Source organism: Procambarus clarkii, chromosome 18, assembly GCF_040958095.1.
Source record: "Procambarus clarkii isolate CNS0578487 chromosome 18, FALCON_Pclarkii_2.0, whole genome shotgun sequence".
Classification (NCBI taxonomy): domain Eukaryota; kingdom Metazoa; phylum Arthropoda; class Malacostraca; order Decapoda; family Cambaridae; genus Procambarus; species Procambarus clarkii.
This window is the reverse complement of record NC_091167.1, coordinates 13,022,793-13,048,504: the sequence shown is the minus strand read 5'-3', so window position 1 is coordinate 13,048,504 and position 25,712 is coordinate 13,022,793. Positions and strand designations below refer to the sequence as shown.

Here is a 25,712-nt window from a genome sequence, read left to right as displayed (position 1 = left end):
CTGTGTTCTTGCGGCTAAGCTGCCTGTGTTCTTCCCTCATGCCTGTGGTGTTCGTGGCTTCGCTGCTCTTGCTGCCGTCTGGGCGACGTGGCCTTGCGTTCTTTTGGGCATGGATTTTTGGTGTTCGTGCAGGGGCCTTGCTGCTCGTTGTTCTCGTGTTGTTCCCGGGACTTTTCGGGGCTGTGGCGCCTTGGGTTGGCGTTTGCTGCCGGTTGTCTCGCCTCCTTGGGGAGTGCGTGGTGTCCGCCTCCCGGTTCTGTCCCTTTGACCTTCCTCTGTGGGTAGTTAGCTCTGGGGAGCCGACGGGGCTCCCCCCAGAAAACCAGCGTTGAATGTAATGAAACGCCATTTTCTGGGTGAGAACCAGAGGCTCCCCGGCAACCCTCCCTCCCTCCGGTCGGCGGTTTTTTCGCGTGTTTTGACATCCAGCCTCAGAACTGATGGGTGGATAGCCGGCGAGGGAGGTCTGGGGCTCCCCCTTCCCCCTCCCGGGGAGGGGGGAGCTGCGCAGACAGCGGCGCGGTGACGTATGACGTCATACTAGTTTCCTTGTTTTCTGTTGAAGAGTTCTATCCACTAGTTCGGCTTTAGGTAGCAATTTTTCACCAGAATAGGGGTTTGTTTTGGAATGCTTACCTTTCTTTATGCTTGACCCGGTCGATGGCAGACATAGAATGCTTCCTACCACACGGGGGTTTCTATAGGCCATTGCTCCCCTTGCCTCTCTGAGGGGCCAGGTTCTGACCGTGGTCCCCGGTAGGCCCTAGAACTCCACACACTTGACTGATGCCAAAGTCTGACATTAGCATATCAGCTGGTAAAGCTCCGGGGAGCCTCCAGGTCTCACCCAGAAAATGGCGTTTCATTACATTCAACGCTGGTTTTTTAGTATTGATTTTGAATGATGTAAAAGTTGGACAGCTTTTCAATTCAATAGGGAGTGAGTTCCATAAACTGGGTCCCTTTATTTGCATAGAGTGTTTACACAGATTAAGTTTAACTCTGGGAATATCAAAAAGATATTTATTTCTGGTGTGGTGATAATGGGTCCTATTACATCTGTCCAGGAAGAGTTTCAGAGCAGGATTTGCATTTAAGAACAGGGTTTTGTAAATGTAGTTGACACAAGAGAATTTATGGAGTGAGATTATGTTTAGCATGTTTAGGGAGTTAAACAAGGGGGCTGAGTGTTGCCTGAAAGCAGAATTTGATATTATTCTGATAGCAGATTTTTGCTGGGTGATGATGGACTTGAGGTGGTTTGCAGTGGTTGAACCCCATGCACAGATACCATAGTTGAGATAGGGATAGATTAGTGCATAATATAGAGAGATGAGAGCAGAGTTAGGTACATAATATCTGATTTTGGAGAGTATACCAACTGTTTTAGAGACTTTCTTAGTTATGTGTTGTATGTGGGTACTGAAGTTGTCTCTTGTCTAGGAATAGGCCAAGAAACTTTCCATCATTTTTATTGCTAATGTTTACATTATCTATCTGAAGCTGAATTGCATTTGTAGATTTGCTTCCAAATAAGATGTAGGTCTTTTCTATGTTAAGTTTTAGTTTGTTGGTTGACATCCATAAGTGGACTTTTCTGGGGGGAGCCCCGTCGGCTCCCCGGAGCTATCCCAGGCTGATATGCTAATGTCAGACTTTGGCATCAGTCATGTGTATGGAGTTCTTAGGCCTACCGGGGACCACGGCCAGAACCGGGCCCCCCTCAGAGAGGCAAGGGAAGCAATGGCCTATAGAAGCCCCCGTGTAGTTGGAAGCATTCTATGTCTGCCATCGACCGGAACAGGCACCCAGAAAGGTAAGCGCCCCAAAACAAACCCCTATTCTGGTTAAAATTGCTACCTAAAACCGAACTAGTGGATAGAACTCCCCAACCGAAAACAAGCAAACTAGTGTGACGTCACACACTGCCGCGCCGCTGTCTGCGCAGCTCCCCCCTCCCCGGGAGGGGGAAGGGGGAGCCCCAGACCCCCCGCGCCGGCTACCCACACCTCCGTTCTTGAGGCTGATGCTATTGGCGATGGTCATGTGCTCTGGCTCCGGTGTCGCTACTGCACTGTGCTTTGCGTGTGGTGTTAGTTTTGTGGGTGCGACAGCCAGGAGTTATCTTCAGTATTCGGGCTGCATGCGCCTAGGGCTGCCTTCCCTAGGTGCCCTGTAAGTACTGCCCTTGGGGCTTGGGGCCACCTTCCACAGGCTCCTCGGGGTCTGCCTCTGCTGGTCCGTTTTTACCTTTCGGTTTTTCGGCCGCCTGTTGGGCTCTTGGGTGTTCTGTTCTCCCTTGTTACCAGCAGGTAAGAGGCAGTTTGCACTGGTAGGGGCGCAGGGTGCTGCTCAGCTTGTATTTCCCGACATCGCGGCCGGCTCTGTTCCTTGGGGTTCGCTGTCCTCTTGCGGGGTTTTGTTTTTCTTTTTGTTTTTGCCTGGTGGGGGGTTCTGTCATTTTATTCAGTTTGTTTTTGCCCTTCCACTGTTCTCCTCGGTGGCGCCCCCTGCTAGGTCCCCGTGAGTGTACATGTCCCTGGGGTTCAGCTTTAGAAGTTTGCTTGGTAGTTTTGGGCGCCGGTTTGCAGCACCCTGCCTGGGACTACCTGAGCGCGAGTCCTCTTAAAATAAACGCTCAGGACCCTGGGAATCCCCTAGAGGGCACGTGGGTCCGATGGATGTGACCCCGGAGTCCCCACTCACTGTGTGCGAGTTTGAGGGTTGCTCGGTCCCCTTGTCTCAGGGTGACCCTCATTGTTTTTGCCTCTGCTACGCTGCCTGTTGGGTCGGTGATACTTTCGACCCTGAGTCCTGTGAGTGTTGCTGCTTGCTTGTGACTCCATTTACCCAATCCTCTGATGATTCTATTCGGGTACAGGCGGCGCGTGCGTTGCAGTCTAGGTTTCGTCTGTTGCAACGCGCTCGGTTGGTTGCTCACCCGGATGCCCCGGGGCTGCCCTGCTTTGCTTTTCGAGACCCGATCTTGGGGGTGGGGGTCGCTTCGATCCTGGTTCAGTCCGCACCTCCTCGTCCTTCTCCTTCTGTTCGTTCTGGTCCCTCCCCCCCCCCCCTGCTTCCAGCCCCGAAGCGTCTGAGGGTTTCGGGGTCAGAGCAGGGGTTACTTGATCTTGAGACTCGGGCAGCTTCGGGGGGTGCTCCTTTCAGGGGGGCGGCAGAGGAATTCGAGTCTTGTCTCCCGGCCGAAGCTTCTGGGTCTGACCAGTGGGGCCCCCCCTTCCTCAAGTTTTTCCGGCTGCTCCGTCCTTGTCTTGTGGGGTCGGGGCTTGGGGAGAGGACTCGGCTTCGGGTCCTGTAGTGAAGGACCTGGGAAGGGGCTGTAGTCGAGGCTGGGAAGGGGCTGACTTGGGGGCCTTGGGCCCCGCTGGACCCCGCCTGGGTTTTTTTTTCCCTCTGAGCGGGGCTTATTGTTACAAGGAGTGGGGTTTTCTTTTCCCCCCTCTGCGTACGAGTTGGATTTGGTGTCGGCCCCTCCCCGGGTTAGGTTCCGTGTTCCCCCGGGTACGTCGGTTCCGTCCTTCCGGAGGTTTTTGGCTTATCGCATCCAACCTGGTGTGGTGCGAGCGGCCTTTGCAGCTTACCTCCTGCGTGACCCGGATTATGCCTCGGAAATGGATCCGTCCGATTTCAGGTTTGGGACTTCGTTCTCTTTCTGGCTCCGTTACGAGGTTCCGGAGTCGTCCTGGCTAGCAGACTGCCCCTTGTTTGTTCTGGATTCCTGGCATTCCTTTTGTCGTTCCCGCACGCTGGAGTGGCGGTAAGCTTCCACGGAGCTTCAGGTTTTCCTGGGGGGTGAGGTTGAGTACCTGAATGAGTGCTTGTTTGCCCCTGCCCTTCCCCACGATGTGGGCGTTATTCAGCTCCATGTGCAGGTTCCCACACTTTCGACGGCACTCGTTGCGGAGGACTTGCGCGCCCGGAGCCTTTTGGCTTCGGCCTTGCGGTTCTTTTCCCGCCTAGAGCTGTCTTCGGATTGGCTCGTGGAGGATGTGAGGACGCTTGGGTCCGTCCCGGGGTCCGGCACCTTGTCCTCGGCTGCGTGTTTGTCGGCTGCCTTGTTGAAGCTGTTCACGCCGATTTTGCGGGATGCGGTTTCCCTGTTTTATGCTTCCTGTCTCGCGTGTCGGCAGACAGTGCTGGGTTCCTCCGTGGAATCTGCTTGGGCTCTGGCTCTTAGGCGTTCTTCACCTTTTTGTCCTCTTCTGTTTGAGGAGTCGGCCATGGCGCAGTTTATTCAGGCTGCGTCGGCGGCTAGTCGTCCGATGTCGGACTTGTTGGTTTTCCGGGGATCCCGGGGTGGGTCTTTCCGGAAAGGTCGTGTCAGGGCTCGGGGTTCCTCTCGTCGTGGAAGCCTCTGGTGTCAAGTTCGGGTTTGGCTCCTGCGGACCCTCCCTCGTCTGGTCGGCGCGGTGTTCGCTCTGTGCGGGGTTCTGGGTCTCGTAAGAGTCGCCGGCCCTTTCGCGGTTTGCCCCATTGACGGGGCGATGGGAGGCCGGCTTGCACTGTTCGCCCGCGCCTGGTCCCACGATTTGTGGGCCTTTCGGGTCGTGTCTCGCGGCCTGCGGTGGCGTTGGGTGGCCCCTTCCCCCTTGGGGGGGTTGGGGCTGGCAGGGCAGGTTTCTTCCCCTGCGCTCTGTCGAGTCGTCTTGGAGTGGGTACACTTGGGCGTTGTCGAAACGACGTCGTCCCTCAGATGGGTTTCCCGTCTGTTTCCGGTTCCGAAACAGGACTGCGCGGACCTGCGGTTCATTCTGGACTTGTCCCGTCTGATCCCCTGGTTTCATTGACCCTCCCTTTGGATGACTACGCTGTCTCAGGTTCGTCTCCTCTTGGAGCCAGGAGCTTGGATGGTGTCCCTGGACCTCTTGGACGCTTATTGGCATGTCCTGATTCATCCACAGTTCAGGGACTGGCTCGGTTTTGTTGTGGGGCGTCCGAGTTACCGCTTTCGTTGTCTCCCGTTCGGGTTGAACCTGGCACCTCGCGTGTTCACGCGCCTTACACGGGTTGTGGTGGCTCGTTTGCGTCTCCTCGGTGTTCGGGTGTTGGCCTACCTCGATTACTGGCTGGTTTGGGCTCCCAGCCGGTCAGCTTGCATGCTAGCCAGGGATTTGGTTCTTTCCCAGCTCGCCGAGTTCGGGTTCTTGGTGAACTGGAGGAAGTCCCATCTGGTTCCCTCTCAGGTTCGGACTTGGCTGGGTCTCGTTTGGGACTCGAGAACCGCCTCCTTGTCTCTCCCTCTGGAGTCTCTCCTGCGGTTGCAGTCCCGCCTTCGTCTGTTTCTGGAGGGCCCTCGGGTCACCTGGGGGTTGCTCGAGGGGCTCTGCGGGAGCCTGAACTTCGCGATGGTAGTCTACCCGCCGGGTCGGGTTTGGCTTCGACAGCTGTTCTGGTTCCTTCGGGGTTCCCCCTTCCGCCTCTCTCGCGATCGCAGAGTTCGACCCCCGGGGGCCTTGCGTCGGTTGCTGCGTCACCGGCTTCCTCTTCGGGGTTTTCAGGGTTCAGTGCCTTGGTGCCTACACGAGCCCTTGCTCGATGTGTACACAGATGCGTCGTCTCTCGGCTGGGGTTTTATGACCAGTGCTCGCCAGGCCGGCCAGGGGCGTTGGGATCCATCCTTCCATCGAGCTCACAGTACGGTGTGGGAGTTCGCGGCAGTGTGGTTTGCTCTGGGGTGGATTCGGGTGGCCCGCGGATCGACGATTCGGCTCCATTCGGACTGCTCTCTGGTGGTTCATTGCCTGAACCGCAGGTGTTCTATGCGGTCCTTGTCTCTTTGGGGGTGGTCGCTTCGGGTGACTCATCTGCTGAGTTTTCGTGGTTTGGCTCTCCTGGCGGTTCACGTATGGGGCGTGTCCAATGTCTTGGCCGATGCCCTGTCTTGCTTCGTTCCCCTCTCCACAGAGTGGACGGTCGACGACGAGTCCTTCCGTTGGCTTTGCCAGACGTTCGGGCGCCCCAAGGTGGACCTCTTCGCGTCGGCTTGGTTGCGGCATCTTCCCGTTTATGCGGCGCCCTTCTCCGATCGCGAGGTCGTCGGGGTCGATGCCTTTTGGCTAGACTGGTCGAGGTGGGGGTTCCTGTACCTCTTTTCCCCAGTTCGGCTGTTGCTCCAGGTCCTGACTCGCTTAGAGACTTGCCAGGGGAGAGTTGTCCTTCTGGCCCCTTGGTGGCCGGCCCAGCCTTGGTTTCAGGCGCTGGTTGCTCAGTGTCCGAACCCGAGGGTTTTCCCGCGGCTCCGCCTCTTTCAACAGATCAGGTCGGTACGTCACGTGGCTGGTTCGATCTTCTCCTCGAGTCTTCGCGTATGTGTTTTTTGACTCGAGTCTATCATCATCTCTATGGGGATCAGGTGGCCTCCTTGTTGGTGTCCCACCTGAGGGCTTCTTCTCGGCGGCAGTATGAAGTTTCCTGGCGGTCCTTCTGTTTCTTTTTGCGTCTTCGTCGTGTTAGTTCCTTGTCTGTTCGGGTGGTCTTGTCCTTCTTCTCGTGGTTGTTTCAGGACCGTCATCTTATGCCTAACACTGTCGCCTCGTATCGTGCAGCGCTGGCGGAGCCGTTTCAGCTTGCTTTCGGTATCGATGTTACGTCTGTGCCGTTTCGTAAGGTGTCTCATGCATTGTTTCACCTCCGGCCTGCTCATGCGTCGCCTGAGCCGTCCTGGTCTTTGGACAGAGTGCTCGCTTTCCTTTCGTCTCCTCGTTTCGTTGTGGCCCCTTCGGTCCAGGATTGTTTTTCCAAGGCACTTTTCTTGTTGGCTTTGGCCTCTGGGGGTCGGGTAGGGAAGCTTCATGCTCTCCTCCGGCGCAGGGGTTTCTGCTTTTTTGGTCGTGGTGATTTTTTTGTTTGTTTGCAGCCGTCTCCTTCTTTTTTGGCGAAGAATGAGACTGCTGCGTTCCGGAGGGGTCCATGGGTGGTTGATGCTTGGTTGGTTAGGCCGGGGGTGCATCATGTTTTGTGTCCGGTTGTGGCGCTTCGCCGTTATTTGCGCGCTACAGCTTTTGTGTCCAGGGACGCGCTGTGGGTTGATCCGGTTTCCCTTCTTCCCTGTTCGCGGGTTCGGGTCTCCCAGGTCGTCCGCAGGGTTATCAAGTCCAGCCAGCCTGCGGTCTATCCCCGTGCCCATGACGTTCGTAAGTTCGCAGCTCTTGCTGCCGTCTTTGGGAATATGTCTTGGTCTGATATTCGGGCGCGGGGATTTTGGCGGTCGAACAGGGTCCTGGCTGCTCGTTACCTTGTGAATGTCCCTGGGCCCCGTCGGGCCTGTGTTGCTTTGGGTCGGCGGTTGCAGCCAGTTGTCTCGACTTCGAGTGGAGGAGTGAGCGACGACCGCCTCCCGGGTAAGTCCCTCTTTTTTCTGTCTGTGGGTAGTTAGCTCCGGGGAGCCGACGGGGCTCCCCCCAGAAAACCAGCATTGAATGTAATGAAACGCCATTTTCTGGGTGAGTCCCGGAGGCTCCCCGGCATCCCTCCCTCCCGGTCGGCGGTTTTTTCGCGTTTTTGACATCCAGCCTCAAGAACTGAGGTGTGGGTAGCAAGCGTGGAGGGTCTGGGACTCCCCCTTCCCCCTCCCGGGGAGGGGGGGAGCTGCGCAGACAGCTGGTGTTCCTGCAGACTATGCATGCATGTTTACCCTTCTCCCGTGATGCTGTGCCTGGCATATACTCCAGCATATGTACCCCGAAGTTCTCATTACCCCTCAGTCTGTCTGGAGCTGTGTGTGGCATTCTGTTTGCATTCTGTCAGGAAACAGCATGGAGCCGTTTCCTGCCGGACTTCACCAGGCACGTATTGAAGCAGTTGAGCACTGCAACATCCATGAGGTGAAAGAACTTTTTCGTCCACTTCACAGACCTGCGCATGCACTCCACACCACCAAGCATCATGTCACACTTATCGACGAGGCGCATGTTGACGTTATAGTCTATGACACAGTCCGGCTTGTACATGGAGTTGCGTGTCTGAAAATGGACCTTGCCAGTGTCCAACATGGCACCAGTGTGAATTGTCGTCGGCATATTCACTTCGCGTCTGTCCTTCCACCGCACTGACAGCATATTGTCACACTTGCACAGCTGGCACTCACCCACACCTATACCTATATCGAACACTGGCATTTCCTTCCTAAGGAGCTTCACAGTGCCACATACTGTACAGCCTCTGGGACCCTCACCCTTGACCGTGTGATAAGTACTGACCATACAGTAGAACAAATAAACATATATATTGTTACAAATATACGGTATACATATAATATTATAAATATATAGATATATACAACAAAACAAGGCAAAATGGGAGCAAATAAACAAATTTGTGGCCACTGTAACAACTCCTTAAAGTTGAAGGTATCGGGAATTGAATGTTATATCTGTAAGAATAGATTTCATTCGGCTTGCACAGGAGTGAGTAACACTACGGCACTGAGAGCTGGTCACTTGCTCTGGGTGTGTAAAAATGACCTGCCAGCTTGGAATATCCTAAAAAACCTTCCTAGATAACATGACGCATGATTGGAAAACATCATTCATTGGAAGCCTACCAGCCATCCAGAAGGAGTGGGAAAGGAACAACAACAATTCTAATATACAAGGGGCGGAGGCTATAGTCAGGGATGAAACTGAGGCTGAAACTCAGGAAGTTGTAAACTCTGACTCAGTAGGCCCGGATGTAGATGACAGTAAACTAGAAAGTGTAACAGACAGCACTGACAGCTCGATAGGTACAGACACTACGACGGTTCCTGATAGAGCAATTCAGAACAGAAGGACAGACTTGTGCAAATTTTATGCAAAGGGCATATGCAGACATAGATATGCTGGTAATAAGAAAGGATTAGAATGCAGTTACCAACATCCCAAAAAATGTTTAAATATGCTTAGGAAAGGTGAGTGTCGATTTGGATCAATATGTAGGTTTTTCCATCCTGACATGTGCCAAACCTCACTGGAGGACAGAAAATGCTATGACCTCAGCTGCCCACACTTTCACGTGAAAGGCACGGAACGCTACATAAAGAGCAGCAAGCAGGATAATGAATTTGGAGGAAACTCTAAATTTTTTTTATACCAGACCGAAAGAGAATTCAAAAGGAGGAGCATGGAGAGTGTATGGAACTGGATGCCAGATCCACTTGCATTCCAGAATTACAGATACAATTACCCACCGAAAGGGAACTACAACTACGACAGGCAACTGCCCTACAACAATCAGTACTGGTCAGAACAAACTCATTATGTCCACGCATAATGGGCTTGCCGAAAAAGTCTTCCATTCAAACTATCACTAATAGAGTAACCTCATTCATCTTTGCCAACATACAAGGACTGAAAACAAGAACAAACAACAAAGTACAGTTCATAAATGGCCTCCTCACGGAGTCAAATGCAGTATTTGGAGCTTTCACAGAAACCCATGCAGGGGAATTGTTGGACAGTGAGATCTGGATTCCAGGATATAACCTATACAGGTGTGATAGGAAAATTAGGTCACATGGAGGAGTGGGTCTGTATATTAGGGAAGACCTTGTATGCTCGGAGCTCCTAAACGTTACAAATGAGGTGGTAGAGGTATTGGGATTAAAAATAGAGAAAATAAATTTAGTAATTATTCTAATATACAAACTGCCAGATGCAACGGCTGAGGAATTCACAGAACAGATAAACAAAATAGAGAATAGCCTTGATAATTTGGAGAACCCGTTACCTGATATTATCTTACTAGGTGACTTCAACTTGCCTAGTCTCAGGTGGAAAATAGCAAACAATAATATTATACCAGGAAATCTATCGGGACCTAACCAACCACAGATTAGAGAACTACTGAGATTCTGTGACAAATTTTCACTCAATTAGCAGATATCGGAGCCAACGAGAAATGAAAATATTTTAGATCTGGTCTTTACGAACAATGAAGACATTATCAGAGACATTACGATATCAGATACCACATACTCAGATCACAAGCTCATTGAAGTGCAAACGACCATCAATACTCAGAATAGACCTAAAACGTCGATAAAGCGAGAGGGACTATTCAGTAAATTCAATTTTAGTAATAAAAGGATAGACTGGGAGATAATAAACAGGGAACTTACAAACATTCCATGGGAAACTGTTCTAAGTAATATAAGTCCTACAGAAGGAATAGAAAAACTGACTTCGGAAGCGTATCAAGTCTGTCTGAAACATGTTCCTTTGAGGAAAGCCAGAAAGAGATCCAACGTAGAAAGAGAACGCAGACGACACTATAAACGCAGGAAAAAAAAGAACGGAACTGTTTATGCAGACACGAATTTCCCGTCAAAGAAGGAATAATTTAAATAGGGAGATTGAAGAAATCGAGCGGAAATTGAAACACTCATATGAAACTGAAGAAAGGCAGTTAGAACAGAAAGCAATTCAGGAAATAAAGAAAAATCAAAAATATTTCTTCACATATGCGAAATCAAAAGCAAAAACCACTGCCAGTATTGGACCTATTCGTACAAGTGAAGGTTCATACACGGAGGATGACAAAGAAATTAGTGAAATCCTAAAAAAGCAGTATGAGGACATGTTTAGCACTCCAATAAACAACATGAAAGTGGAAGATCCAGACAATTTCTTTATGCGGGATATTCAAACCCCTGTAAATATAACTGATATCAACACGAGCGCACTAAATTTTGAAAGAGAAATTGAAAACATGCCCATGCACTCGGCCCCAGGTCCAGACTCGTGGAATTCAATATTTATAAAGAAATACAAAGTGCCGGTAGCACAGGCACTCGGTATAGTGTGAAGGAAGAGCTTGGACACGGGGGAGATACCAGATGCACTTAAAGTAGCAGACATAGCCCCTCTACACAAGGGAGGGAGCAAAGCATTGGCAAAGAATTATAGACCAGTTGCACTAACATCGCACATCATAAAAGTATTTAAGAGAGTGATTAGGAGTCAGGTCACCAATTTCATGGAGACCAATGACCTTCACAACCCAGGCCAACATGGATTTCGAACGGGAAGATCGTGCCTCTCACAGCTACTTGAGCACTACGACAAAGTTACTGAGGCATTAGAAGAAAACCAGAATGCTGATGTGATATACATGGACTTCGCAAAGGCTTTCGATAAATGTGACCATGGCGTGATAGCACACAAAATGAAGTCAGTGGGAATAACCGGTAAAGTAGGACGCTGGATACTCATTTTTCTGTCAAACAGAACTCAGCGAGTAACGGTCAACCATATAAAATATAGTCCAAGTGCAGTTAAAAGGTCTGTACCTCAGGGTACAGTCCTTGCACCGCTGCTTTTCCTTATTCTCATACCAGATATAGACAAAAATACAAGTCACAGCTTCGTATCATCCTTTGCAGATGACAAAAATCGGTATGAAAATTATCTCGGCTGAAGACACTGAAAAACTTCAAGCTGATATTAATAAAGTTTTCAACTGGGAATCAGAAAATAACATGTTTAACAGTGATAAATTCCAGGCACTCGGGTACGGTAAAAATGAGGACCTTAAACATAATACAAAGTACAAAACACAATCAAATGTACCCATAGTAGGAAAACGGCATGTAAAGGATTTGGGAATAATAATGTCTGACGACCTGACGTTTAAGGAGAATAACCAAGCAAATATTGTGACAGCCAGAAAAATGATAGGATGGATTACGAGAACTTTCAAATCCAGGGATCCCATCACAATGGTTGTACTCTTCAAGTCACTTGTGTTGTCCCATCTTGAGTACTGCTCAGTATTCACTTCTCCCTTCAGAGCAGGAGAGATTGCTGAAATAGAGGGAATACAGAGAACATATATGGCACGCATAGACGCAATAAAGCACCTAAATTATTGGGATCGTCTCAAAGCCCTCCAAATGTACTCACTAGAAAGAAGACGAGAGAGATATCAAATAATATACACCTGGAAGATACTGGAGGGCCAAGTACCAAATCTACACAGTAAAATAACAACGTAATGGAGTGAACGATATGGAAGAAAATGCAGAATAGAACCAGTGAAGAGCAGGGGTGCCATAGGCACAATCGGAGAACACTGTATAAACATCAGAGGTCCGCGGTTGTTCAACGTCCTCCCAGCAAGCATAAGAAATATTGCCGGAACAACCGTGGACATTTTCAAGAGGAAACTAGATTTATTCCTCCAAGGAGTGCCGGACCAACCGGGCTGTGGTGGGTATGTGGGCCTGCGGGCCGCTCCAAGCAACAGCCTAGTGGACCAAACTCTCACAAGTCAAGCCTGGCCTCGGGCCGGGCTTGGAGAGTAGAAGAACTCCCAGAACCCCATCAACCAGGTATCAACCAGGTAACATATGCCGGTGTTGTGGGCGAGGAGGTATCTGGTCAACAGGGGCTGGTGTAATAGTGGTCGGTGAACACTACTATATGCCCCTTGTTCAGCAACGGTTCCATCAGGGTTTTTACGACACTGGCGGAGAACCCGTGTTCATCTTGAGCTGGTATGTCGACGTCTGTGTCGGAATACAAGATCATGTCCAGGACGATACCAGTCTCACAATCGCACAGCACGAAAAACTTCAGGCCAAAACGATGCCGCTTGGAAGGGATATACTACTTGAATGCCAGTCTGCCCTTGAACAATACAAGCGACTCGTCAGTAACGACATTTTGTCCAGGTACAAAATAATCCCTGAACTTCCCTCGCAGGTCGCTGAGTATCTTGCGTACCTTCCACAGTCTGTCGTGTCTGTCCTCATTTGCATTGTTTTCGAAATGCAGGCACCTCAGAATCAACAGGAACCTATCCCACGACATATACAGGTTGAAGACGGGTGATGGAACAAGGCTGTCTTTGTTCCAATAGTCCTGGAACTTTCAGCTTTCTTGGAGTGTTTCATCATCATACATAGTGCGAGAAACACGTACATCTTGTCGATTGTCGTATCCTTCCATCGCGTGAGGCAGGTAATATGCCGCCGTCTATGAGGGTGTGGGCTACTTTCAACCTACCACGTGTGGGCGTGTTTGTCTCGGTCACAAGATGAGTCATGAAGACAGTCAAAATATGCCTGGAAATATTCCATGTCCGCCATATCATCACTGGTATACAGGAATAAAGCTGTAACACCAACGTTGGTATCGTCAAACGTTGGTATTTGAGGGACAAATGTGGCGCAATCCTCCCACACAAGTACACCTGGGGATTTGGTGTTGGCGCCAACACCACCACGGGCACCAAAACCATGGCTACGTCATCTGCTGCTGCTGCTGGAGCTACGTGAGGGTATGCTTGGCGCCAAGACAGATTTCCATACCGTAGGCCTACCACGAACATCTGATGTTGAGGGCCCACTGGCGTCATGCTGGGAGACACGCTACCGCCGGCCTCTACGTGTTGCTGAGGCAGCAAAACCCCGCCTGGTGCCACCCCCACTGCTAGTATTGGGGTCGTCCACACTACTCGTATCTGAGCCAATGTCGCTGAATCCCTAGAAAGATTTGTCACATGTGCTGTCACTGAATAATGAACTAGCATCTGAGGACATACATGATGGTGGTGGTGATAACGGTGTTGGCCCAGGGCGGCGAGACAGGCCAGGCGAGGAGCGTGTACTGTACACCTAATGTTCACCTATTCTACATTCCATAACATGGCATTTATTCACATTAAATTACATTTGCCAAGTGGTGCTCCATATACTTATTTTGTCCAGGTCTTCTTAAAGGGCATGACAATCTTCTAGGTTTCTTATCTTCCCTATTATATTAGTATCATCAGCAAACATGTTCATATAATTCTGTATTCCATATGGTAGATCGTTTGTAGACAATGAACATTACCGGTGCAAGAACTGAACCCTGTGGTACTCCACTTGTGACATTCCTCCAATCCGATACATTGCCTCTGATTACGGCCCTCATTTTTCTATTAGGAAATTTTTCATCTATGCTAGAAGCTTACCTGTCACCCCTCCAATATGTTCCAGTTTCCAGAACAACCTCTTATGGGGAACTCTTGTCAAAAGCCTTTTTTTAGGTTCAGGTAGATGCAGTCAACCCAACCATCTCTTTCCTGTAAAATCTCTGTGGCTCATCCAATCCAATCCATCCATCCAATCCCTCCAATCTCTGTGGGGGGAGCCGGTCGGCCGAGCGGACAGCACGGTGGACTTGTGATCCTGTGGTCCTGGGTTCGATCCCAGGCACCGGCAAAAAACAATGGGCAGAGTTTTTCACCCTATGCCCCTGTTACCAAGCAGTAAAATAGGTACCTGGGTGTTAGTCAGCTGTCATGGGCTGCTTCCTGGGGGTGGAGGGCTGGTTGCGGGGACACTAAAAAGCCCCGAAATCATCTCAAGATAACCTCAATCAGCAGGGGGGTCTTCCCTGCTGCCACTTTTGTAGATTGGGATTATGTTAGCCTTTTTCCACACATCAGCTACAACTCCTTTACACAGGGATGTCTGAAAAATCAGTTGAAGTGGAATGCTAAGCTCGGATGCACATTCTCTCAGAACCCATGGTGAAACTCCATCTGGGCCAACTGCTTTGTTCTTACTTAGCTCCTTTGGCATTTTTTCCACTTCATCTCTAGATACCTCTATGTGCTCTATGCTGTTCTCTGGAATTCTTATTGTGTCTGGTGCCCTGAAGATTTCATTTTGTACAAACACACTTTGGAACGTTTCGTTTAATGTTTCACACATTTCCTTTTCATTTTCTGTGAATCTATTTCCCATTTTCAACCTCTGAATATTATCCTTTACCTGCAAATTGTTGTTTATGAATTTAGAGAATAGGCCCGGTTCTGTTTTACATTTATCCGCTATCCCTTTTTCAAAATTTCTTTCTGCCTCTCTCCTTACTGCCGTATAGTTGTTTCTCGCATCTTTGTATCGCTGGTATGTTTGAGGGTTTGGCCTCGTCCTATACCGATTCCATTTTTGTGTCTTTTGGTCTCTGGCCCTCTCTCAATTTCTGTCGAACCAATCCTGTTTTCTGGCCCTGTATCTCTGTTTTGGTATGAATGTTTGTGTGCCTTCCTCGTATATTTTTAAAAATTTGGCATACATTTCATTTACTTCCCTGCCTAGCAACAATTCTGTCCAATTACACTCTTTAAAAAATTTCCAAAGTTCCCCATAGTGACCTCTCCTTAAATCGAGTTTATCAAATTTTTCAATGTCCCCATTTTCTTCTAGATGATATCTTAAAGCATAATCAATGTCTAACAGGACATGATCACTCTTTCCCAAAGGAGGAAGGTACTGGATGTCAAATATCTCTTCTTCTTTCCTGGTGAATACTAGATCCAGTACTGACGGTACATCTCCTTCCCTCATTCTTGTGGCCTGCTTTGTGTGTTATACAAGAATGTCTCCAGAATGAGGTTCACAAATATGCATGTCCAAAAGTCCTCCGTTCTTGCTTCATAGGCCTCCCAGTCTATTGCTTTAAAGTTGAAGTCCCCCAGTATCAACAGTCGTGATTTATCTTTATCTGCTTGTACGATAATATCTCTCATATCCATTATGAGGCCCTCTCGTTTGTCATCCAGTTCTTCCTTTGTCCATGTGTTGCTTGCTGGTGGGCTGTAGGCATTTAAAATTATCAGCTTATCATCCTGATTCCAGATCTGCAATGCCATTATGTCAATATCTCGAGGGTTTTCAAATATTAACTCTCTTACCTTCAGGTGTTTTTTCACCAGTACAGCCACTCCTCCTCCCTTTCTAGTTTTCCTGTCACGTCTCCAAACTGAATAGCCTCTTGGGAATATGACTTCATTTATTATATTTCCTTCAAGTTTCGTCTCTGATAATGCGACATATCTGGGACCCTAAGCTGGATTATATCTTGCAACTCCAAAGTTTTTGACCTCACTCCATCTATGTTGGTAAGTACAATTTTCAGGAACATGTTCCCTTTTCCTTTGCTCTTTACTCCCCCTTCCACTACTGATCTTGTTGCGTTGTTTTTATGTACCATTTCACAAGCTTTCCAGTCCCTGTCAATTTGTAGAAAAAAGAATTTATGTCTTCATTTCTATCTCCATTTAGACATTTTGCCTCAATTAGGTTCATTTTCAGTTTTTCTCTGTCTTCCTTGGAGAGGTCTTGTCTTATTGACCAAAGTTTGCCAACCTCATCACTCTGCAATTTCCTGGCATTTCTTAGCATCATGTTTTTCACGCCATTAAACGTCACCCTTAAGGGGCGGTTCTTGTCTTTCTCATATTTTCCTATTCTTCTAAAATCACTGACATTTTCCTTTGAGCCTTCTCCTAATCCTACTATTTTCTCTGATTTTCATCTCTTCTGCCGCTCGGTCCACCCTAGATGAAATTTCCTTCTCTAAACATCCAAAAATGATTATGGACTTGGTTCTATCTGCAGTGTTTTGTACTAGTTTACTGTTGGTTACCAGTTCTTTCTTAATTGCTTGCCTAATTTCTGCTTCTTGTTTGTCATTTCTGGTTTTGACTTCGGAACACACTTCTTTGATAGTCTCTTTCTCTTTTACAACTTGAGCATATGTCGCTTTTATTTCTTCTTTATACTTTTCTATTTCTTTATTCACCTCCTCTGTGAGTTGTCAGTAAAGTTTCCAGTTGGAGATCCTTGCCTAACTCTATGTTAGCCCTTAGGCTCGCTTGGAGTTGTTCACCATATGAGTCTATTTTCTTGTTTATTTCTTCAAAGTCACCACACTTCACTTTCCACGCCTTATTTTCTTTCATTAGTTCCTTGATTTGCTCCTCCTGATTTGTTACCTTGTCTGTTAATGCAGTAATAATCTTACCTTGCTGAAGCATACTCCCTTTTAGAGTGTAAAGCTCACTCCTAAGAGCTCCATTGTCCTCTTCCAATTTAAGCACTTTTTCTTCATACTTCTTTTGCATATCCTCAATTATCTCTAACCTGCCAAGAACACCTTTCCTTATATCGTGCAATGAGAATCCTTTGAAACCATCATCTATTGGTGTGTCTACATTCTCAGTGGGGGTGGTGGCAGTGGCCATCTTTGTTTTTGTTTTAAAACCAAAACAAACTTTTCCACTCGGCTATTTTCACTCACTTTTACTTGTTTATTGTATTTTATTTGCTTTTACACTTCCATGAACCTTTATGTAACCTGGGACACCACTGTAGCCCTCAACCTGTTCCCAATACAGTACAACCTCGATTCAACGTACTATATGGGACCGACCCCAGTTCGTTAGAGCGTTGGATTCGTTGCAAGAGGTGATCTTCAGGAGGCATTTGCATCAGTGTCTTTATTTTTCTTGTAGACAATAAAAATGCATTATCATATTATATACTGTACCTATATATTATTACTCTACTAACAAATACTGTTACATTTGTTATTTACCTTTTTGTTGGAGTTAAGTCCATCTTAAAGTCTCATGGAGTTGTGAATGCTGTACAGTAAATACATACTGTAGTGTATTATGCCGTTAACACTGTGTTGAGCAGTTCTGTTGTATGTTGAGTACTACAATAAAGTTTATGAAAAGTATTGTAACAAAATATTACTGGCAATCATGATGCTGTTGGTACTGTAGTGCATATGCCTCAGGAGTTTAGGGAAGTGAGTAGGATCTAGTTGTATGATTTCAATATTTTTTTTTTTTTAATTAATATGCTTTTTTAATATTTTATTTGATCAGAGAAGGGAGACAGAGTGATAGAAAGTGTGTGGCCAAGGAAAGACTTGGAACTTGTGGAAAAAAATGTCCTGTTAATGAGGTGAATGAAGAAGCGTTCATTTCGGACAAGGTTTGTAATATATTGATGTTGTAGATGAATTAGTTTATATAACTCCAATTCTGTAGGAATTAACTTACAACAAAGAAACTCGTGTGTATTTTTATTATTTAAAAATTGAAATGCTTAATTCGTAGATTTAAACTACCATAATAATTTACAGTAATATATGAGCTGGATGGCTTCAAATACAAATAATACATTTTGAGACTGATAATGGCAATGTCTACATGCTATGCTGTTATTGTGACTCACTTATATAATGTACAATCATTTCTGTAAATTTTCCCAATATTTACAAACATTTGTGAGTACAGAGTAACACTTAATTTCTAAACTCCATAGGGGATGAGACCCGTGAGTTATCATGTAAGTTCGTAAGCGAGAAATGGAGGAAAATAATAATAATAAAAATTAAAAGTCTAAGGGAAAAAAATGACAGGTTCATAGCATAAATGTGACAGTATTTTGTTTGCACTCACCAATAAGAGAAGTCCTGATCCACTTCTCCCTCAGGAAAGGCAGGATCAAAGAGCCAGAGCTCAACCCCAAAAGCACAACTAGGTGAGTACAGCTATGTGAGTACACCCTAAGTGCTGCTGGTCTCCCTCCCCCCAAAGTGGCTAGCTTAACCCTCAAACCGCGCATATCATATATAAATGATATCAGTGACAAAACCGGAACCGCGCACATCATTTATGTATGATTTCGTGTCTAGCGCTATAATTTAAACGCCCCGCCTGGGATAGGGGTAGTCATCGGCGAGCCTCGACCAAACATAAACAAACCCCGCCTGGGAAAAAAATACAGCGTGGGTCCCCTTTGTGTACAGAGCTCAGTTACCCAGCGGACACCATGGCGAGCGAGTTCCGACAACCGACCCCGCTCAGCGAGACGTTCCTCGAGACCTCTGACCGAGGACAAAATTACTCGTAATTTGTTCCCGGTTGGTGATGAGTCTGATATAGACGACTCAGACTTTGATCATGACTATACACAGCCCTCAGAGGTGGATATGACCGACGTCGAGTGTGAACATGCTGGCTCCACCAGGGCTAGGCCTAGCATCTCGCCCATGCCTCCTCGCCCTCACTCCAACCCAATTTCAGCAAGACCACACAGTTCATGTGCTCCCTTGCAAGATATTGATGTTTTGCTCGACGATTCTGAAGAAGGTGAATCATTTTCCGGTTTTAGTGACTTAGAATCGGAAAATAGTTTTGCTAGTGCCAGTGGAGGAGTGTGTGGTGTTGCCAAGCGACAATTTGTCGCGTCAGCAGCATCTGGCCGAGCCATGCGGCACCGCATGGCACCACAGGAACAAAGACCCTCAACATCGAGGAATTTTCCATCACCATCCCTGCCCGCCCCAACTGTTCCTAGACCTGCTTCAGCTCCTGGTACATGGTTTCCTCGCCGTGGTGCCGCTATTGGCTCTAGAAAGACACCCGGTGTTTTTGTGTGGAGTGATGGGACAGATTTTGTTCCACAAATTCCTGTTTTTGATAATTCAGATGTTGGAATTACAGACATTTTCCCTGATAAAGGTGCAGATATGTGTGAAATGGACTATTTTACTGCATATTTTGATGAGCCGCTAATGGAACATCTTGTTCAGGAAACGAACAAATATGCGAGTGATCTCATTGATGAGGAGGAGTTATCCGATTTTTCACGTTTGCAGCGATGGAAAGATACGACTGTAGGTGAAATGTATGTGTTTTTGGCACTGTGTATGTTGATGAAACATTGTGTCAAACACGTAATCGATCATTATTGGAGCAAAGACCATACTGTTCCAACACCAATGTTTGGCAAATATATGTCTCGAGACCAATTTGCAATAATCCTCAGGTGTCTTCACTTTGCAAATGATGAAGACAGGAATGATGAAGATAGGCTTTGGAAGGTAAGGCACGTACTGAATGAACTTATCGGAAAGTACAGGGATTTCTACGTACCAGCTCAGAAGCTTGTGATTGACGAATCCCTTGTGCTTTTCAAAGGACGTCTTGCCTTCAAGCAGTATATTCCTTCCAAACGCCACCGATTTGGATTGAAATTCTTTGTACTCTGTGACTGTGAAACAGGAATTGTGTTACATATGATAATGTATACGGGTACAAATGTAGACATTCCTGCTAATGACCAACATGGCTTCTCGGGTAGTGTTGTGAAGTCACTGATTGCACCATATCTGAACAAGGGCCACATTTTATACACAGAACTATTATACCAGTCCCTTGCTAACTAGGTTCTTGCTTGATAATAGAACTGGTGTGTGTGGCACAGTGAAGGCAAAACGAAGGGAAATGCCAGTGTTTCCAGGTGCTATGCAGGTTGGTGATTGCGAGCTCAGAAAAACAGGTGGAATACTTTCAGTGCGGTGGAAAGACAGGCGTGAAGTGAACATGTTGACCACCATTCATGCTGGAACAGTGCTGGACAGTGGCAAGGTGAACAGAACCACCAGAGAAATAATCTATAAGCCAGATTGTGTCTTGGACTATAACATCAACATGCGTTTGGTGGATAAATGTGATATGATGGTGGGGGCAGTGGAGTGTGTACGGAAAACAGTGAAGTGGACCAAGAAAATGTTTTTCCACCTTGTTGACTGTAACAATGCTGAACAGTTACAATATGGATCTTGTCAAAACAGGTGGTAAACGTAATTTCCGTGCATTCAATTTTACTGTAGTAACACAATTACTACAGAAGTTTGGCAAAGTAATTCCTGGTGTACAGAGGCCCATTCTGAACTCGGTATTGCACCATGCTCCAACACCCAGGCTCGCTTTCAGGGATGCCTTTTTGACACACAATCTCAGGTTTTTACCACCAACTGGAAAGCGTGCAGTAGGCCAGCGTGCGTGTGTAGTATGCTGGTCAACAACCAAGAGAACAGAAAAGAAAAATGGTGATGACTTGGTGCACAGCGTGTCAGGTCCCTCTGTGCCATGTCCGATGTTTCAACGAGTATCACAGTCTTGATGACTTCTAAATGTCCAAGACTGGTGCCAAAACATGTAAATACAGAATAAGTGAGTGTATATAATGGAAATAAATCATAAGAAATTGTATATTTTATTGTGAAATAAGACATTTTTGTGCAAATACTTGACACTAATATGTGGATACAATATACATTGACAACAGTTTTATGTTTATAAATCATCTTGTGAGAACATATTGAACCACACCAGTGAAAAAAATGGGTGTAAAATACGCCATAGATACTGTAAATAATAACGCGAAAATAAATTCGTGGCAACTCGCGCTCCTTCTCCGTCGCGCCTGATTCACCCCGGGCGCACAGCAGTCCAGCGAAGATCAGGCGTGACGTCATCGACGATCTTCTCGGGTCATTTACGTCCACGGTAAGTGTAATTAAATTTTTTTATTATTTTTCCCGTGCTCAGGGAACACAAATAAAGAGATTAAAAAGAAAAAAAAAATTTTAGAATTTTTTTTTTGTTGCGCGTGTGGGTGTTAATTCCATTTGGACCCCGAGCGGTTTGAGGGTTAATACATTGCCAGCCAGAGCATCTCCATCTAATTACAATGAAGCATTCATGTAACAAATATTTTTATTATTAATTATCCTAATAATATTATTAAACAAAATCTGTAATAAAAAATATATACGATTATGTACATCCAGAATTTAAGAATCAAATCTGGCTAACGGCGTCGAGTGTGATAGGCTATTCAGAGTGAGCCCATCCTGCCCCCACCACCGACATACCTCCCCTACATCCCATACACACACCCGCCTTCAAGGTCACGTAGTCCAACTCGACATCCCTCCCTGCCTCCGTGCATGCCTGCCAGCCTCCCTCTTAATCTGCCAGCCAGCCAGCCTCCCTCTTAATCTGCCAGCCAGCCAGCCTCCCTCTTAATCTGCCAGCCAGCCAGCCTCCCTCCCCTCCCCCAGCCTGCCTTTGTCTCCCTCCCTAATTCTCTGCCTCCCTTAGTGCCTACCTCCCAGCATCTCTTCCTTCCTACCTCACTGCGTCCCTCCCCCTCTCACTAATTCTCCCCCTCTCTGACCTACTGCCTCCTGCCTAAGCTCCCGCATCCACCAGTCAGCCATCACTGATGCAATGCGTGCATTTGGAGTTGACATGGTGCATAGATGTTCCTTGTGCAGATGTGTAAAACAGTCACAGAATGAACACTCCAGCCTCATGACAAATCAAAACACTGGGAACAATAGGCTGTGAATCTCTGATGTCACAGGGTAGAAGAGACTCTAGAATGGTGGCGCCTGACAGGGTCAGTTGGCAAACTGGACCATCTAATCCACCTACCCATCCACCCACCACCATGGGCTGGCACAATGCTTGGCCACTTTATCACACGAACTTGCTTCGTGTAGGGTAACCCCAATCCCGGCCAGAGCGAGGTTTGGCGGACCGCTTCCTACCCGAACTTTGTTTGTCTAGTGTGACTATACCCAACCCCAATTGGGAAACTGGAAATTTCGGATAACTCAAGTTCGGTAACCAAGTGGTGCTCTGTACAGCTTTTGATAAACACAAATCTGCACCAATATGAGCCTTTGGTCAATCTGCCAACATATACAGTTTCAGCTTTCTTATTATAGTGGACATTTTTTCTTAATTTTAAGTACGTATTTTATTTACTACTGGGTTTTATGATATTGTCTTACAACACGACAATCATAACCCAAGCACGCACATGTTTGTATATGCACTCGTTTAGAGTGGTTGATGGATGACAGTAGTGTATTTAAATGAGAAGGGGTGGGTTACGCTTTGAAGTTTATCGCACGGTTTATTAACTAGTAACATCTGGGTTGGGCTTGGAAATTTCACGGTGGTATCTTATTGGGGCCGATTTTCAGTAAGTGAGGGCTGTGTTGCGGTGGTACAAATGACTTACTAGTTGTAGGTGTATGGTAATCACCAGAAGCATGGCTAACTGTGAAGATATCTTGGGAGTTGGCTGTAGACAATACTCGGCTAATAGGGCCGGTAGGAACATTACACCTCGGGTAGAACTACAGTGAATCCCATGGGGGTACCAGGGAATAGTTAGGCTGGGGTGACGGGTCCAGGTGCCCTGGAGGCGGCATCCCTGGATGTCAATGGGGAGTCTGTAAGGGGTTCTCACTCAGGGGATGACAAGATTATTGGGTCGCCCACGGGGAGTACAGTGGGGCCCCGACTTGCAAATTTAATCTGTTCTCAGAGATGGGTCGTAAGGTGAAACGAATTTTCCAGTAAGAAGTAATGTGAATTTAATTAATCCGTTCCACACCCCCAAAAATATTAACTTAAAAATACATTTTATACTGAATAACACTACAATACAGTATGTATATCTTACCTTGAATGAGAACTCATGTTGGTGTATGGAAGATGATTTGGAGGAGGGGAGTCCCCTTCCTTTATAACATCAGGCAGTGATGACTTATCTGGGGGTACTCTCTCTCCTATGTTTTGCCTGCATACCACTAAGACCTGCTTGGGGCTCACTGCTTATTTTTCTCACTAAAAAGCTGTCTAGCAACACTTGTTTTTCACTACATATTGTAACACTTGCTGAAGTGAGACATCACATTGTCATTAAAAAGGTTAACATAACAGTCTGCTACAGCTTGATTTGGATGACACTTTTCAGCAAAACTTTGCAATTCATCCCATACTGCACACATTTTCTTAATAAATGAGGAAGGGACATCCTCTACTCTACATCAACAACCCTCACACCATCTTCATGTTTACTAATGATCTCTTGTTTTTCCTCTATGGTCATCCTCACATGTGATTTCTTAGATTGAACCTTTCCACTGAATTTCTTGGGACCCATGGCATGATATATAATAATTACTTATATGTAAAAAAACAAAAACACAAAAATACTGATATTCTTTAAAAGAACGATCTAATTTATGTTCTTGTTATACAACTGTTATCCCACAATCAGTCAGGAAAGAATTGAGGTGTGCCTCAGTGGTTATTACACGAGTTTTTCTAGTGTCAGTCTTCCTAGCTATTATTTTACCATCTCACACAAAACAATGTTTAATTGCAGTGGAGTTTTTGCAGATTCCACGTAGTTTAAATTAGAGGTTTTGTCTGAACTTGGTCAGACATTCATTTACATAAACAGTGGGTTTCTTGGAGACTGTGGCTCTGATAAGGTCTGACTTGCGGGAGCAGCTGTCTAATTTAACAGAATTTTTTCTGTTATTTGTACCAGATAATTTGGTACCAATTCTATAAGCTGATTTGATGTCTCTTGCTTGGATCGAATAATTCATCTTATTACGCAATTCCTGGATCACGATGGCAGCACAGTCTTTGTCATTTTCTTGGGAAAAATCACGTGTTGAGATAATGAGTCAAAGAGCTTATGTTGGTCCGATTCGTCTCGGGTAACATTGTGTTGCTGTTGTAGGGTGTCAAGTTGGTTAAACTTTTGTAACATCTCTTCCTGTTTTCTAGTGGCCACTTAGAAAACCATGCTCTGAACCTCACCCTGGACAGATGTAATAGGACCCATTATCACCACACCAGAAATAAATATATCTTTGATATCCCCAGTCAAACTTAATCTGTGTAAACACACTGCAAATAAAGGGACCTAGTCTATGGAACTCACTCCCTAATGAATTGAAAAGCTGTCCAACTTTGGCTTCATTCAAAAACTAAACCAAAAAGTACCTACTTTCGTCTTCATAGTTTCCTACTTTGTGCTTTAAAATTGCTCTGCATCTAGTGCTACCCAATCTCCCAATCTTTATGTACTTAATCCAAATAACTTTACCATTGTCATCATTGCTGTCTTTTTGTATGTACAGAGCAGCACTTGGTTTCCGAACTTTAGTTATCCGAAACTTCCAGTTTCCCGATTGGGGTTGGGGAGTCATGCTACCCGATGGTGGGTGGGCGATGGTCCAGTTTGCCCACTGTGACTTCACAGATTCATGGCCTATTATTCCTATTATTTTGAATTGTCATAAGGCTGGAATGTTCATTCTGTGCTTGTGTTTTACATATCTGCACAATCAAGAAACATCTGTGCACCATGTTGGCTCCAAATGCACGCATTGCGTCATTGATGGCTGACTGGTGGGTGGAGCTTAGGTGGGAGGCAGTATGAATGAGGTGGGGGGGGAGAGAGAGATGCTAGGAGGGAGGGGGAGGTAGGGAGAGATGTTAGGAGGTAGGGAGAGATGCTAAGAGGGAGGGGGAGGTAGGGAGAGATGCTAGGAGGTAGGCAGGAAGGGATGGAAGTAGTGAGAATTAGGGAGGGAAAGGCAGGCTGGCAGGCACAGGCAGGCATGCACAGGCAGGCATGCACAGGCAGGCAGGCAGGCAGGCTAGCTTGCAGGCAGGCTGGCAGGCAGGGAGTGAGTGGTAGTCACGCGGTTGAACCGCGTGACCTTGAGAGATGGGATGTAGGGGGGCGGGTGGTTTGTTGGTGGTGGGGGTGAGACCGGCTCATTCCCGAAGATAAGCCTAACACACACTACCCGTTAGCATGATGGCAGGGAGGGAGGCAGGCTGGCTGGAAAGGAAGCAGGCTGGCAGGCTGGGAAGGAGGCAGGCAGGCAGGCTGGGAAGGAGGCAGGCAGGCTGGCTGGGAAGGAAGCAGGCTGGGAAGGACCTAGGCAGGCAGGCAGGCTGGGAAGGAGGCAGGCAGGCAGGCTGGAAAGGAAGCAGGCTGGCAGGCTGGGAAGGAGGCAGGCTGGGAAGGAGGCAGGCAGGCAGGCTGGGAAGGAGGCAGGCAGGCTGGCTGGGAAGGAAGCAGGCTGGCAGGCTGGGAAGGAAGCAGGCTGGCAGGCTGGGAAGGAGGCAGGCTGGCAGGCTGGGAAGGAAGCAGGCTGGCAGGCTGGGAAGGAGGCAGGCAGGCAGGCAGGAAGCGATATATGGGTGTTGAAGTGAACCATGAACTACGTGACCTCTGAGAGTGT

General features: G+C 47.0%; 1 protein-coding gene across 12 annotated transcripts in view; it reads left to right on the top strand.

Moving 5' to 3' along the window:
* The window catches only part of LOC123750762 (uncharacterized), a 387,264-nt gene that overhangs the window by 171,765 nt on the left and 189,787 nt on the right, over positions 1–25,712 (top strand). For 10 of the 12 annotated variants that reach the window (XM_069326267.1, XM_069326271.1, XM_069326268.1 and 7 more), the window contains one exon: positions 17,668–17,776. In XM_069326267.1, the coding sequence (XP_069182368.1) occupies positions 17,668–17,776 (109 nt within the window). Of the gene's footprint in view, positions 1–17,667; positions 17,777–18,063; positions 21,145–25,712 lie in introns of those variants that run through there. The other 2 variants (XR_011229010.1, XR_011229011.1) reach the window with 1 other exon arrangement.